We start from the raw sequence: 13,573 nt of genomic DNA on the forward strand, positions 1-13,573 counted from the left end.
AAAAAAATTGTATAATAGAAGTAACAAGAGGATATGCATTTGTTAGTGATTATCAAAGTGGAGAATAATATTATTAATTAAATTTTTACAAAGTCTGTATTTTAATGGTAAAATACACAAAACATCAATTCCATAATTTCTTTTTGTCTAAATCAAAGATATAAAGCTCAAATAAAAAGGAAAAATGTTTAAGCATACTTAATGCCAAGTTCGCTTTAGAAACACATGTGCCATCATTTTCATATATACCATACACAAAATAACAAACAGGATTAAGAATTTTTATAAATCCTATATTTTTACCAAGCTCGTAAAATGCGAATGCAACACATTTTTAAATTGTGGTGCTTCAGTACGTCCTATATCCATAGATTTTACAAGATCCAGAATAAAACTTTATACATCTAAATTAAGCTGAACTAAATCTGTATAAGAACGTGAGATGGATTGTAAAAATTGATGCGTTTGAAGCTAATTATAGTATTCTGGAATAGAATATGAGATAAGAAAAGAATTTATGCATGGGGTACAATCCAAAGCTCAGAAACATTACAATGGCAAATATTCTGCAAACGTGTTCATATGATGTTTTAACGATGCCTCCGAACAATAGTTTCGAACATATATTAGAAGTGGTATCAAAGTGCAATAGCCCTGTCTCATGTCAAAGATACCATAGTTGATAGTTGTAAAAGTAAATAAAATACCTATGTAACTTATGTTTACCATTGAAAAATGACATTGCTAATTTAATAAGAGATATTATAATTATTACCGCTTTTTTCACTTTTATCAGGGTAGTCTATACAGTATAACTTGCTGTTTAAGAACCTTACCAATTTGCTTTATGTCACAATCAATGACGAAGCCTATACTTATATCGTTTATTTTATATTCAATTTTATAGTTCACCGTCTTATAAGTAACATTTAAGTCGAACGAGAAAACTTGTTATGTTTAATCGATTATTATCGATCATTTTCTGTGGCTGTTTATTATTATTGATATTACTTTCATTTTAAATATAGCAATGTATTTTAATACAAGGCTTCGTTGTTAACTGCAGATTTTTAAACTCAAAGACTTGTTTTTAAACTTTAGAAACATATACATAAGCACATACAATAAATATTAGTATAAAATTATACATTTATCATTGCTATTCGTGATTTGAAACAATTGTAAAATAATAGATTAATACCTTTTTTATTTTTTTTTATTTTTTTTTTTTTTTTTTTATACTAGACTTTACAACTCAATTTAAATGCAAATCTTTTTCGTTTAATCATATGCTTGGAATACTTGAGTCTTAGAATTTGGTTGAAATGCGGCGATCTAATTGTCATTGTTTGTTTTTTTAAACAAATTGTGTATGTTTAAACCAAAGATACTTCGACGATAATTACATCATGATATGTTACGAATATATATATGAAATGTAAAAGTAATTATTCTTAACAAGTACGTCGCAATACATAATGCAAGTAGAATCGCATATAGATATTTTAAACCATATGTTCAAACACAATCTCATTCAGGTGCTAAATTTTCTAATGTTGGAATTACGATATTTCAGTGAATACTACGAGAATAAACATCATACGAATTACAAATTAATACCTGTAATTATCGTCGATACAGGAAAATTATTATATAATGATTTTTATTCGCGAAACATTTTTGCGTAAACCTGTATGGCGATAATACATAATTAGATTGTTGAACAAAAATTTGTGTACGTATGTGCTAAGTGTAAGTTGCAACAGTATGGATAAACAGGCTATGAAATTAGAAATAGTTAATGCAGTGCCTGTATACCATATTGTAAAGCACATACGCTTACAGAACTTGAATGGATGTGTTTACAATCTTTTTGTTATTGTATATTATAAATACATTACATTATATATGATCATTTTCAATAAACATATTCTGTGAATTAGAAAAAATGAATTGAATGAAATTTAATTTAGGAAGCCAGTAAATATACAAATATTATTATACAAGATTTCTATTTATTAGAGAAAATTATGTTTTAAGATACAAACAATTTATGATATAAGACCTGTTTTATTATTTTAAATCAGATGTAGGAGATACTTCACCTTTATAAAAATTACCTTTTAGATCAATTGCACTATTATGATCTATGAGATTTGCTAGTGCATTTGAAATAGCCTCATCTATATTTTCAGATGTAATAAATGTTTGAGCTTCTTCTTTTGCTTTTCTAATTTCTGAATCTACTTTTTCTTGTATTTCTAAATCTCTTTGCTTCTTTGTTTCTTTTTTCATAATGATTTCTTCTTTACGATTTTTTCTTTCTTTTGCAAGTCTTTGTTCTCGTAATGCAGCTACATGTTTATTCCAATTTTCATTTATATGAGAACATATTTCAAAATCTTGTAATGCCTTCGCTTTTAAAACAGATTCACTCATATCTATTTGTCTCTTTTTTTCTTTTTCAATGAAAAAATTTCTGGAACCAAAATATATTATGTCACTTTTTTATATTGTAGTTGTAGTTATAGTAATTATAGAAATAAATATATGATAGAAATACTATAATACATGATATTGAAAATCACGTACAGTAAAGACTTCATTAAAGTTCTATAATTATTATGCAAACGCTTAAGCTCAAGCTCTTCTTCTGTAGGTATGACTTTTCTTTCTGGTACTCTAAACATCTTAGATTTTGCTGTCGGTAACCAAATTGGTTTTCTTTTCCATCTTACACACTGAATACAAGGCCCATTATATATTAAATGATCGTAACCAATTAATTTTCGTACTGTTAATGTATCAACATTAAATAGCACTACGGGTCGTATCATTATTTCGGGTTAATATAACTTAGCTTTTTTCAAAATATATTTAAGTTCATATTATATTAAGAAACATATATTTAAACGTTTATTACAATATTTATAATGCTTTTATATTTTATCACAATTAATGTATTAGTTTATTTCGTTAAAAAGTTTGTAGTTTTAAAACATTCTGTACATTAGTATTGCTGTTAAGTGACTAGGTTAAGAGTATGTTGTTGCGGACGAATTTATCTTTAGGCTGATTAATTATCTAGATATCGCTTCTGTACCAAATAATATCCTGATATCTATGAAGTATGGTGTGTATTAATTTCAATGAAATTTAAAAAAAGTAACTGCTCAGGAGCATTGTAATTTGTTAGGAATAATTAGAAAATTTATTATGTAATATTAAGTACCCCAGTTAAGTATAAATGTAGGATATTATAATACAACATAATAAGACCAAATTTGTATTTTTACTATTAGATTGTAAAATAATTATTTTCATTAAAGGAAAAAAATTTTATTATATTTTTATCAAATTGTTTGAACATAATATTTTATAAAATTGATATTTAAGTACATTATCGAAATTTTTTCTTTTTAGTCATGAAAAACGAACAAAGCAGTGAAATAATTAGTCTCATTTTTTGAGGACCTCATTAAATACAGGGCGAATGCGCCACTGCACTTACCTACATAGCGGTATTGCTTTTTTTAAAAGCAGTAGTACCAGAGATCTTGGTCTAGCCAGTACTATCTTTATTTCGGATTTTGAATTCATCGTACATATTTTCTTTTGTATTTTTCGGTATATTTTAAATATAATACTAATCGTTTTGAATTATAAAACCATAAAGTGCATAATGTTGCGTTATTGAGAAGGCGCGAAATAAGTATCTCTTACAATCATTTGAAAAATTAAGAAGAGACATTTAATAGAACTAAATAAATACCTAGGAATTTAGAAAATAAAATGTATAGTGTTCATATGACACCAGGTAGATCTTCTGATAAACAAAGTACTTCGAAAAATGTGGATTCTGAAGTGGGAGTATATAAAAATCGAAGAAAGGAATCGATCCCCGTCAAAGTTTTCAATTATTTGAGAACTCAAATGCAAACGGAAGGAATTTCAAGTAAGTAGGATTTTCATTATAACAAATCGAAATGAATAAATCACAGTAATGCACATTTCACATGTTTTGTTACTATTTAATAGATAGTAAATACTAAAAATTAAGAAATTTAAAACCGATTACGCTTTTAATTTTATTATACCATTATATTATAATTATATTATATTATAATGGTATAATAAAGGCTTTAAATACATATTTTATTAGACATTTATTTTTGTAATGCTTGCTGTTTATTTCGTAATAAAATATATAACAATTTATATATTAATCGAGGATAAAGAAAATAAACGAAGAAAAAATTATTTATTTTATTTTTGCTTAATTTCAAGTATTATTTTGGCACCAGTATGATTATTATTTTTATTTTCTACGTTTATTTCTTTGACCTCGTTTTATACAAAAAAATTGCATGTTTTCTTATATATATATATATATATTAATTATATCTTTCAATTTTTGTTCAACAAATTTGTATTCATACAAATACTAACTTAAGAAAATTAGAATTATGTTTCTTCTCTTATTTTTAACCGCAGTATATTTTTTTTATAATTAACATTGTATTTTTATTAACAGTGAAAAAATAGTTTCACATGATTGTTATAACACAATAAATCACTTTTTTTCAACTAGATTAAATGATATAATTTTCTACTGATCATATTTAACTTTGGTTTATAATGTTAAATATATAAATATGTATTACTGCTTTCTCTTCTAAATTGCGTAATGCGTAAATTGCGATGGTGATACATACAATTTCATATTCTATTAACAGCATAAAGTTCTTTTTTATTGAGTTTGACTTTTAGGGAAGTCATCTACTTGACTAACCAATGGTTCAGTATTTATCACCGAGAATAAACAATCTGTAACTTCGACATTTAAATCTTCGCATATATTTACATCTTTTTCGACTGTTGTTTCGTAATTCGTATAATTGTTGGTCCAAACTTCAGAAATTGAATCTTCACTTTCTACAATTGATTCTCTTAAATTAGAATTGCTATTTGATATCGCTGTGTGTATTGCCCGTGATTCCTCTATCATAGCTTCTCTGACTTTCGTTTGTAAATTAGCCATCCGCATCCCGCACGAAGTATCATTGTAGAGTAACCAATATGAAGAAAAAGAATGTTGCCTATATTCTGCAACAAATCTTTCTTTTTGGGAACAAGTTATACTTGATGAAACTGGTGTATGAGTTACAATAGGAGCTATGTAACAATATACACAAGATGTTTGATCTAATTTAAATAGATCTATGCGTTTGGCACTAATGAAATTCAAAATATTTTCTAAAATAGTATCTGAAGGCGTTTTAGGGATTCTTTTTGGCCAAAATGGATCTAGTGTTTCTAAAAGTATTAAAAATATAGTATTATACTTCATCAAATACTGAAATAAAGAATTTAAAGTAGAAACTATGTACATACCGTTTGTTTGTACCTTTTCTGTCATACTTGTTGCAGATATATCTCTATGAATATTGGATTCTACTTGTAGCATAGGATTACAATTTTGTTCAGAGTGTTCTAAATTTTCAGATAATGGTATTGTTCCTTGGTTATTGTGCGAGCAAGAGTATTCATATGGTAGATTAGAGTTATAGTGATTATTGTTAGAAAATGTTTGAGATATAGTGGATGTATATGTTTCTTGATCAGTGTTTGCATTTGAAAAAGAATGCGTATACTGCAAATATTCTCCTGTAGTGCCTGTACTATACTTAATTAAATTTTGTAAATAATATGTGTTAGTACAATCAGATTGCCCATGAGGCATGATGTTTGTTTCACAATATTGATTTTCTTCTGGTGGATTTAAATTTAATAAATTCTGATTAGAATGATAAGGATGTGCAGTTTCTATCATTTGATATTGACATGTTAAACTTTCATCATTTGTTGGTTTATTCAAGGTATCAGATCCTATATTATCACAATACATTGTCTGAAATATCTTGGATGGTTGGACATCTGATGTTGTACAGTTATCTGTTGCATCCATAACATTAGTAATACTCCAATTTTCATAATCATGCTGTATATCAATATTTGTGGTAGGGTATCTATATTGATTAACATTTTCATTTGTTAAGACATTTGAAATTTGTTGACCAATTTCTTCAACATTTTTCACAAAAGTTGGTTCATTTAAAAAATACTCTCCCTTTATGCCACTTAAAAGTCCATAACATTCTGTATTGCTTTCCAAATTTTCCTCATTATCTTGTTTATCTGACTCAGCAGTTAAAGTATCAGAATTATCTAATAAGTTATTGGATTGATATTGTTCCATTGCCCAAAATCTGTAACTCCCAAGTGCAGGACTAGCTATTTCTCCCAGATTTGCACCAACCGGTGCTTGTAACATTTTTTTTAGAAGTATAGATCCCTGAACATTGCTATTCGTGTCTTCTAATGTCTGATATTCTACATTATCATTTGGTTGATATACAGATGACTCTAAATTATTAACAGCAACTATATTAGTCTTAGCATAGTTATTAACATCTAAAGGATCCTTTTGTATGTCACATGAAACTGTTGCTGTTCTTAAATCCACTATAGCTGAATCCTGTATTTGATTATTATTTGCATCATATGTGTGAAATTCTCTTTGTATCCTTTTTAATAAGAATTGTTTAAATTCTTCATAATGAGGAATTCTATTGTCATCATCTCTACTTGCAATTTCTTCTTCTGCACCCACCTAAAATTGTAATAAATAAAGATATATATTTGAAAAGTATTTCAACATTGTAAAAATATCATAAATATAAAGTTCGTAATAGGATCGATTGATGATCGATCTATAAAATTATTCGTGTGGATATAATTTTTTGTCTCAAGCGTCGTCGATCAATTTTTGAGGCGAATGTGAGATTTCGCGATACAATGCTTGAATTTGTGTAAATTTAAGGTCTGCATTACAGTAGTGAAATTAAATAAAAATCAACTCACCCATTGATAAGGTGGTTGCTGTTGTGGGCAGTAATAATCATCGGCCATACCGTAATCAGGACTATGCAATGGTGTGGAGGTTAACCCGATTTTTCCAACTTTAACTTTTCTCACTTTCCTCTTACGATTCTGCTTAAGATCTTGGAGTAGTCTGCCAACTTCATTTTCATTTCCGCCTTTCGCGGCTTGTAACACTTTAATTAGTAATTTCTTCTACGGTCAGAAATCGTAATAGATCGTTTAAAGATCGATTTACTTGTAGTTTTAGAGAAAAATTATAAAGTGGGAACAAGTTCGCAAACTTCTTCGTTCAAATTTCTAATAAGAGATCAGTTACCTTTATGTTACCTGGTACTCGGTATCGAAGAGCTAAGGCTTGTAATTCTTTGTACGATAAATTTGATATATCGTTGCTGTTCATTTTTAAATATCAAGCCCACCCGGCTGTAATCCTTTTCTCAGTTCTTACACATTTCTGATATGGCCGATAGAAAAATTCGTCTGCTAACTTATTATACGTTCCTTTTGATTTAAAAATTGATTTAACTGAAAATGAGTTACACATGGAAGTCGTTCCACTGATTAGTTAAACTCATTTCGTTTTGACGGTTATCATTCCCGTTTCAGTATAAAACTTTTAAAAATAATTTATTCTTTAATACATTTCTATTTAACATGGAATAATTTTTCTAGAATTTGCACAAAATTTGTATATTAATGCAAAAATATCACAAAAAAATATAGTTAAATATCGGGCCTATGTAAATCTTTGCCCTTTAACTCTACGTATATAGTACATTCCTTTATCAGTGAAAACGAATGTTATCGGTAACAAGTGCTATTATCCTGCCATCTGGAAAAGATTTTACTCTTCGATTTTATCGATCGATACCATCTCCGCTTTCATTGTTCATTCCAATAGTTCCTTTAGGTGGGGTACATCGCTAAATTTTCATGGTTCTATAGGATATTTTGGTTTGCATGTTCACTGACTATGTTTAGTATACTTTCTTGCTACGTTTATCGGCGATCAACATGAAGCAAGTAATTGGTCTGTATCTATAATCATATTTTTGGCACGGTTTCAATCGAGACAGGATCATTGCCTGTTTTATAGTATATTTGTAGTATTAAAACATACGATACGTTAAATATTTCCGTTTTTACTTAAAATAATAGATAATCTGGTTATATCTATCAAAAGGTAGAAATACCATTCGTACCTTAGACAAGTGGTATACTCGACGCATACGCAACATCTATTCAGTGGAGGAACTACTTATAGTCAGACACGGCTCGTACTTTTTATTCCTCGTAAAGGTAAAAAATATTTATATCAAATATATTTCGAATTCTAAGCAAATCTTAAAAGGACTATGCTTTTATCTCATTATAGGTGAATCGTCAAGTATACGTCCAATTTTTTTTCCTAACGAAATAACTATTTCGTAAGATCTTCTTATAGTATGCATAGAGATAATTTCTTCCCTGAACACGCGCTATTAAAGCAAATTGTTCGTTCAACGAGTAAGTGGATTCTTTAAATTTATCAAGTTCGAAACAATCGTAATTGACGTGATTCGCTGAGAGTCGGAGTACGTAGAAGCCAAAAGTAATGGAATGCGTTATTCAGAGAATTGGGTGCATTATACCGGTTCGTAGTTGAAAGAAATTGGTTCACGAATATATACAGACTGGAGCAGAGCGGATGAAAGGGAAGCTTTGCGATAAAATAAGGAACGGTAATTAGCCGAATTATAGTCATTTATCGAAATAATGCCAATCAGTCGGGCGGCAATATCTGTCGCATCCATCTGTACGATTGGAAAAATAATATGGACTTGCGCGGGAGCAAGTGTACCCCTTGCTTTTGCGTGGCAGCTGTTTCAGTGCATGAGAGCGAGGGCCGCGCACATCGTTACCGAGTTGGCGGCTGAATTGCGTTAGTCGGTCGTGGGGCATCGATCGGTGAATTAGGTGCACGCGTGGATCGGTTTCGAGCAACGGCCACGGAGACGAGCTGACCACATCGTGGATAGCCAAGGGAAGGTTGAAGAAGGGAAGAGAAGAAAAGGAAGGAAGAAACAGAGAGAAGGGAGGAAGGAAGAAAAATCTGTGCGCAGTGGAAGGTTCGGTGATCGTTAAAGGAAATTGGAAGAGATCGTTTGATCGATCGTTGGGAAGCGGCAAGGAAATCGCAGTGGGTGCGAGGGATCGCCGAGAGCGGTCGTCGTTCGCTCGTGAATCGGCAGCGAATCGGTGTTTGCGGTCAATGAAGGCACGTAAGAGCCGCGAGAAAAGTAAGTTCATCAATCATACAGGCCGACTGTAGTGCCGCTCGAGTTTCCTCTCCGGTAATATCGGTGCAGGCCAGTCGATACACGCCGTGGAAAGAGATCCTCCTTGAGACGAAGGGATCGACACAGCCCAGGCCCGAACGATCTCCCTCCTTTATCGCGAAACCATTTGTTGCGGTGTGTCAGTGCTAACAGCTGCCAAAGATGCAACGGCAAGGTGCGAGACTCGCTCGACAGAGAAAGAAAGAATAAAAATTCTCCTTGTTTGCCCCGTTGACGAATCCTTCTTTGAGAGATAGTACCCTGGAACATTAGTTGGTCCGTTAGGGAACCGACCGATGCGATCACGCTCTATACCTCTCTAGACGTCGCGTGTCTTTCTCTCTCTCTCTCTCTCTCTTTCTTCCTTTCTCTCTCTTTCTCTCTCTTTCTCTCTCTTTCTCTCTTGTTACTCGTGTATACACACAGATCTCCAGATCTCGCGCGTTTTTAATCGACAAATGCTCCGAAAGCGGAATCGCAAAGTGGGGTGGATACAGGGTAGGAGCTCTCCCGTTACTATGGTGACCCCGGATGCCCGGGACCAGAGCTGCTAGTGGAATTACACAGTGCAGAGCATACGTCTATAATGTGTACATAAAAGCCCGTTGAAAGCGCACGGCCGTGTTTTAGACGATTCTCCACCGATAACGGTGCGCCTGAACATGTTTTTCTTCCAAGCCTTCCTTTTATTATATCGTTAACTATATTACCCCTTCTAGCAGCGTAGACGCAAGACTTAGAATGCAAATTTTCCTCCTGTATTGATTCTTCGTCCAGCTTTACAGCTTCTTCGGTCTTCCGATAATCTCTCGCCGACAGAATTAATATTCATTCGTACCTTACACAGTTCCGTGATCGTAATTTTAGCAGCGATCAATGGGAAGCTTCTACCTTTTAGTCGCAAACAAATCCAATAGTATTTCGCTCCTAAACACGAATCAAACGTTCTCTCTCTCTCTCTGTCTCTCTCTGTCTGTCTGTCTGTCTGTCTCTCTCTCTCTCTCTCTCTCTCTCTCTCTCTCTCTCTTTCTCTCTCTCTCTATCTATCTTGTAGTTTGCATCAGAAATGGTAGAAAGGGTGGCGTGGGGAACAGCATGGCAACGTGAAAAGAAACGGCGAATCAACCTTTTTAAACGATACCCAATGTATATCTGACCACTCGTGATTTATCTGAATTTTATCCCCCACGGAGCTTTGTGTTCCCGCGATCGCAGGATATCCAGTCTGAAAATCGAAAGGAACGTGGATTGAACGGGGTTCGCTTGGTCGTTTTCAAAAACATACTTTGAATGGAAGCATGTGTAAAAAAGGGGTATAATTGCATGATAGGCGGACATGAGCGAATTCGTGGGCATTTAGTAAAATTGCGGTGATTTGCTCTTTCAAAGCGTTACAACGTGTCGAAAGAACGTGCGGTCCTTGTATTGTACGTGTACGTTCATTGATCGATGCATAGATTGAAAGGCAACTTGTGGAATTCGCGAGTGTCCAACGATGGGCAAACGCGTGCCAATAGTCGCGGTCGTCACTGTAGTTACGATACTTCCGTAAATATGTAGTATATTTCTTATCCGTAGCAGTGTACAGTCTCTCGTAGAGTAGAATGTCATTTGTTAGGTACTTCTTTGATTAGGTGCATTTGTATAGAGATTGCAACTACTCTTTAGAGCTCGATGCCCACTTTGTACGTTGTAGTGTTGGGTTACGCTTTCGTCTGATCTTGAATTTTATTTTCGATGTCGGTAATTATATTTATAGCGCTTCGCGTTAATGAATATCGATTTCACGTTGCGCCGCTTCGATATGAAACGCGTCTAGACGGCCGTGTCGCGTGAAAATTTTCATCCACGAAAACGGTACATACACGCGCGTACACCGGGGCATAAATCTGCCCGCTTAACGAAAGCGATTGCTCGACGCTGCGCTGATCGATTGATCTGACAAATTTCACTACTTTTCGAACCCGAAGTACGGTATTATGCGGATTTTTGAAATCACCCGAAACCTACCGACTTTTACTAATGTTTCTCTATCTCTCTATTCGCTCCACGCATTTTTCCATCGTCGACGAAAACGACGAGTAGAATGGAATCGTGCGAACACTATTTATACCTCTTCCCAAGTAAAACACGATCTCTAGTTAAACGTTGGTCCGGAAAGACGGGAAGGAAAATGCCTTGACTAACGATCGAAGATTCGGACCAGAATGTTTTACCTGGGCAATTCTTCCTATTGTCTTTCGCTCACGAGTTCTCCGCCTGCAAGTCTATGCACCTGTATATCTCCAGGTATTGTCCGTCTTGGCAATGCGCGCACTGTCTCCCGTAGAACCCCCGTATTTGCCGAAGGGAGTGTAAGCAGGTTGCCTGGGGAATCAGCTGTGCTATCTTCTCGGGCACCCGGCGTATCTTCTCCCGAGTAATGCGTTTTTAAGCTCGTTGCACCCTGTCTCGTAAGTAGATACGCGCCATCTCCTCTCCTGCCTGCTATTGAGAGAGGAGGAACGGCGTTTTACCCTTAGCCTGGTGTAGAGGAAGAAGCACTTTAATCAAAGGTGAGAGGGGAGTATCTCGAACGCGTGGTACAGTCTTAGGAGTGAAGCGCCTGTTGGCAAACTTACAGAGGGCGAACTTGAAGAACTCGGGGGCGTTTTAGGGGGTTCGACCGCCGGTGCCCTTGCACTTGGCGGCAGGCACAAGCCGGAGGAGCTTTCCACATTGGCGGCCAACACCAGATTCTCCAGGAAGGAAATACAGCTTATCTATCGTAGCTTTAAGCAGGACTGTCCCACGGGTCTCGTCGACGAAGAAGCTTTCAAACAGATATTCTCGCAATTCTTTCCACAGGGAGGTAAGTTCTGTGAAAAACCGGCGAGCTTTCGTTTCGACCGAGAAACGTTCGATGTCGAATCTTTCAGATGCCAGTCAGTACGCTCACTACGTCTTCAACACGATGAAGAGAAAACCGTCTGGAAAGATAAGCTTCGAAGTGAGAATCCTTTTAGCGATATACGTACATACACTTAATTCGAGAAACGTCTTCGTATAGTTTTTTAGACACGTTGCGATCTGTTGTTTCCAGGAATATCTCACCATCTTGTCGAAGGTCTCGAGAGGATCGGTGGAAGAAAAACTGCAGTGGATATTTGGACTTTACGACCTGGACGGGGATGGATTGATCAGTAAAGAGGAGATGCTAGACGTGGTTGGTTCGATTTACGAGATGTTGGGTCGTTACACTCAGCCACAAATAGTCGAGCCGCACTTGGCAGCTCGAGAACACGTCGATCGTATTTTCCACGTGAGTAAATGCCATCGATTTGCCTTCTATCCTCGATACCTGGAAATATTCGTTGATCTGTTTAAATTAGATTAGAAAGTGCGTTGTAACGAGAGATTTAATACAGTTGAACAATTCCTTATCCTCAGTTAATAGATGCAAATAAAGACGGCGTGGTGACAATCGAGGAATTAGCACAATGGTTTTCCAACGAGCAACTCTTGCGAAGTCTCGACACTCTTGACACTGTCTTATGAGAGCTTTCCGATTAGTTTGTAATTCCCACTTAATTCCAGAGAGTCATAAATTCCCTGAAAATTGTAACGCAACGTTCAAACGAGTTTCGCGGGTAGTTTTTAAAGCTTCGATTCTTGATCGTACTTAATATTAAAAGGAAGGAATTGAGTTCCAATTAAAATTACTAATTAAAGCTCGTCGAACGTTGCTTGTAAATATGTACTTACCCTACCTACCCAGTCTTTCAAACGTGCTATTGAACGCACTATGAAATTAACAACAGTATTATCGAACCTCTGAACACTATTCCTTCTCGCATCGCAAACGTAATTATTCTCGCGAGTTCAACGGATCACTCGATTGTTGTCGCGCAATCGTGTAGATTTGTGCGAAACATTTCAGCTACGAAAGAAAGAAGAAGGTGACGTTTGTACTAATTCGTTTCATCGCCGAATAGTATTAATACTATCTCGAAGGACTGAAGTGTCCTTCAATGGCATTGAAATCTCAATGGCACGGATTAACGAATTAATGAATTTGATAAGTCAGAGTGAGCTATCGAGTCGTGCATGTTACGGAATTGTTAGGTAAGGTGGATGCGACGGGAACAAGTCAATCTCCAAATTCGTTAAAACGGAGACTAAGTTCTATATTCGAGTATAACACCTATATTATGGTAACGAATGAATTTTAAGAATTTTATCAAACCGTGCTATAACGTTCTTCCTTAAAATTCGCAAAGCGAAATTCGATCCAATATTTCTTAACTTCTATATTTCATCTAAACTCTATT

General features: G+C 34.5%; 3 protein-coding genes across 6 annotated transcripts; 1 reads left to right on the forward strand and 2 right to left on the reverse strand.

Moving 5' to 3' along the window:
* Nucleotides 1–2,073: 2,073 nt before the first annotated feature.
* mRpS26 (mitochondrial ribosomal protein S26) lies at nt 2,074–2,910 on the reverse strand. Its single transcript, XM_017902552.1, has 2 exons — nt 2,593–2,910; nt 2,074–2,479 (listed from the first exon to the last, which is right to left on the reverse strand). Exons 1-2 carry the CDS (start codon nt 2,835–2,837, stop codon nt 2,074–2,076), a joined length of 651 nt encoding a protein of 216 aa, XP_017758041.1. The 5' UTR covers nt 2,838–2,910.
* A 1,840-nt stretch (nt 2,911–4,750) lies between these two features.
* On the reverse strand, nt 4,751–7,345 carry LOC108549258 (uncharacterized). The gene is made up of 4 exons (XM_017902553.1): nt 7,262–7,345; nt 6,925–7,137; nt 5,395–6,673; nt 4,751–5,316 (listed from the first exon to the last, which is right to left on the reverse strand). The coding sequence occupies exons 1-4, from the start codon at nt 7,343–7,345 to the stop codon at nt 4,751–4,753; spliced, it is 2,142 nt and encodes a 713-aa protein (XP_017758042.1).
* Nucleotides 7,346–8,774: 1,429 nt separating this feature from the next.
* Nucleotides 8,775–13,291, forward strand: LOC108549273 (Kv channel-interacting protein 2). Of its 4 annotated transcripts, XM_017902571.1 has the most exons (6): nt 9,192–9,224; nt 9,294–9,438; nt 11,887–12,114; nt 12,182–12,252; nt 12,346–12,564; nt 12,693–13,291. In XM_017902571.1, the coding sequence occupies exons 2-6, from the start codon at nt 9,426–9,428 to the stop codon at nt 12,798–12,800; spliced, it is 639 nt and encodes a 212-aa protein (XP_017758060.1). In that variant the 5' UTR covers nt 9,192–9,224; nt 9,294–9,425; the 3' UTR covers nt 12,801–13,291. The 4 variants fall into 4 exon arrangements, with proteins under 4 accessions (XP_017758059.1, XP_017758062.1, XP_017758061.1 ...); XM_017902570.1 differs by having other exon boundaries at nt 8,775–9,438; XM_017902573.1 differs by having other exon boundaries at nt 8,775–9,438; nt 11,920–12,114.
* The last annotated feature ends 282 nt before the right edge of the window (nt 13,292–13,573 follow it).

This window comes from Eufriesea mexicana, unplaced genomic scaffold (genome assembly GCF_001483705.2).
Source record: "Eufriesea mexicana isolate 0111107269 unplaced genomic scaffold, ASM148370v2 scaffold1837, whole genome shotgun sequence".
NCBI lineage: Eukaryota > Metazoa > Arthropoda > Insecta > Hymenoptera > Apidae > Eufriesea > Eufriesea mexicana.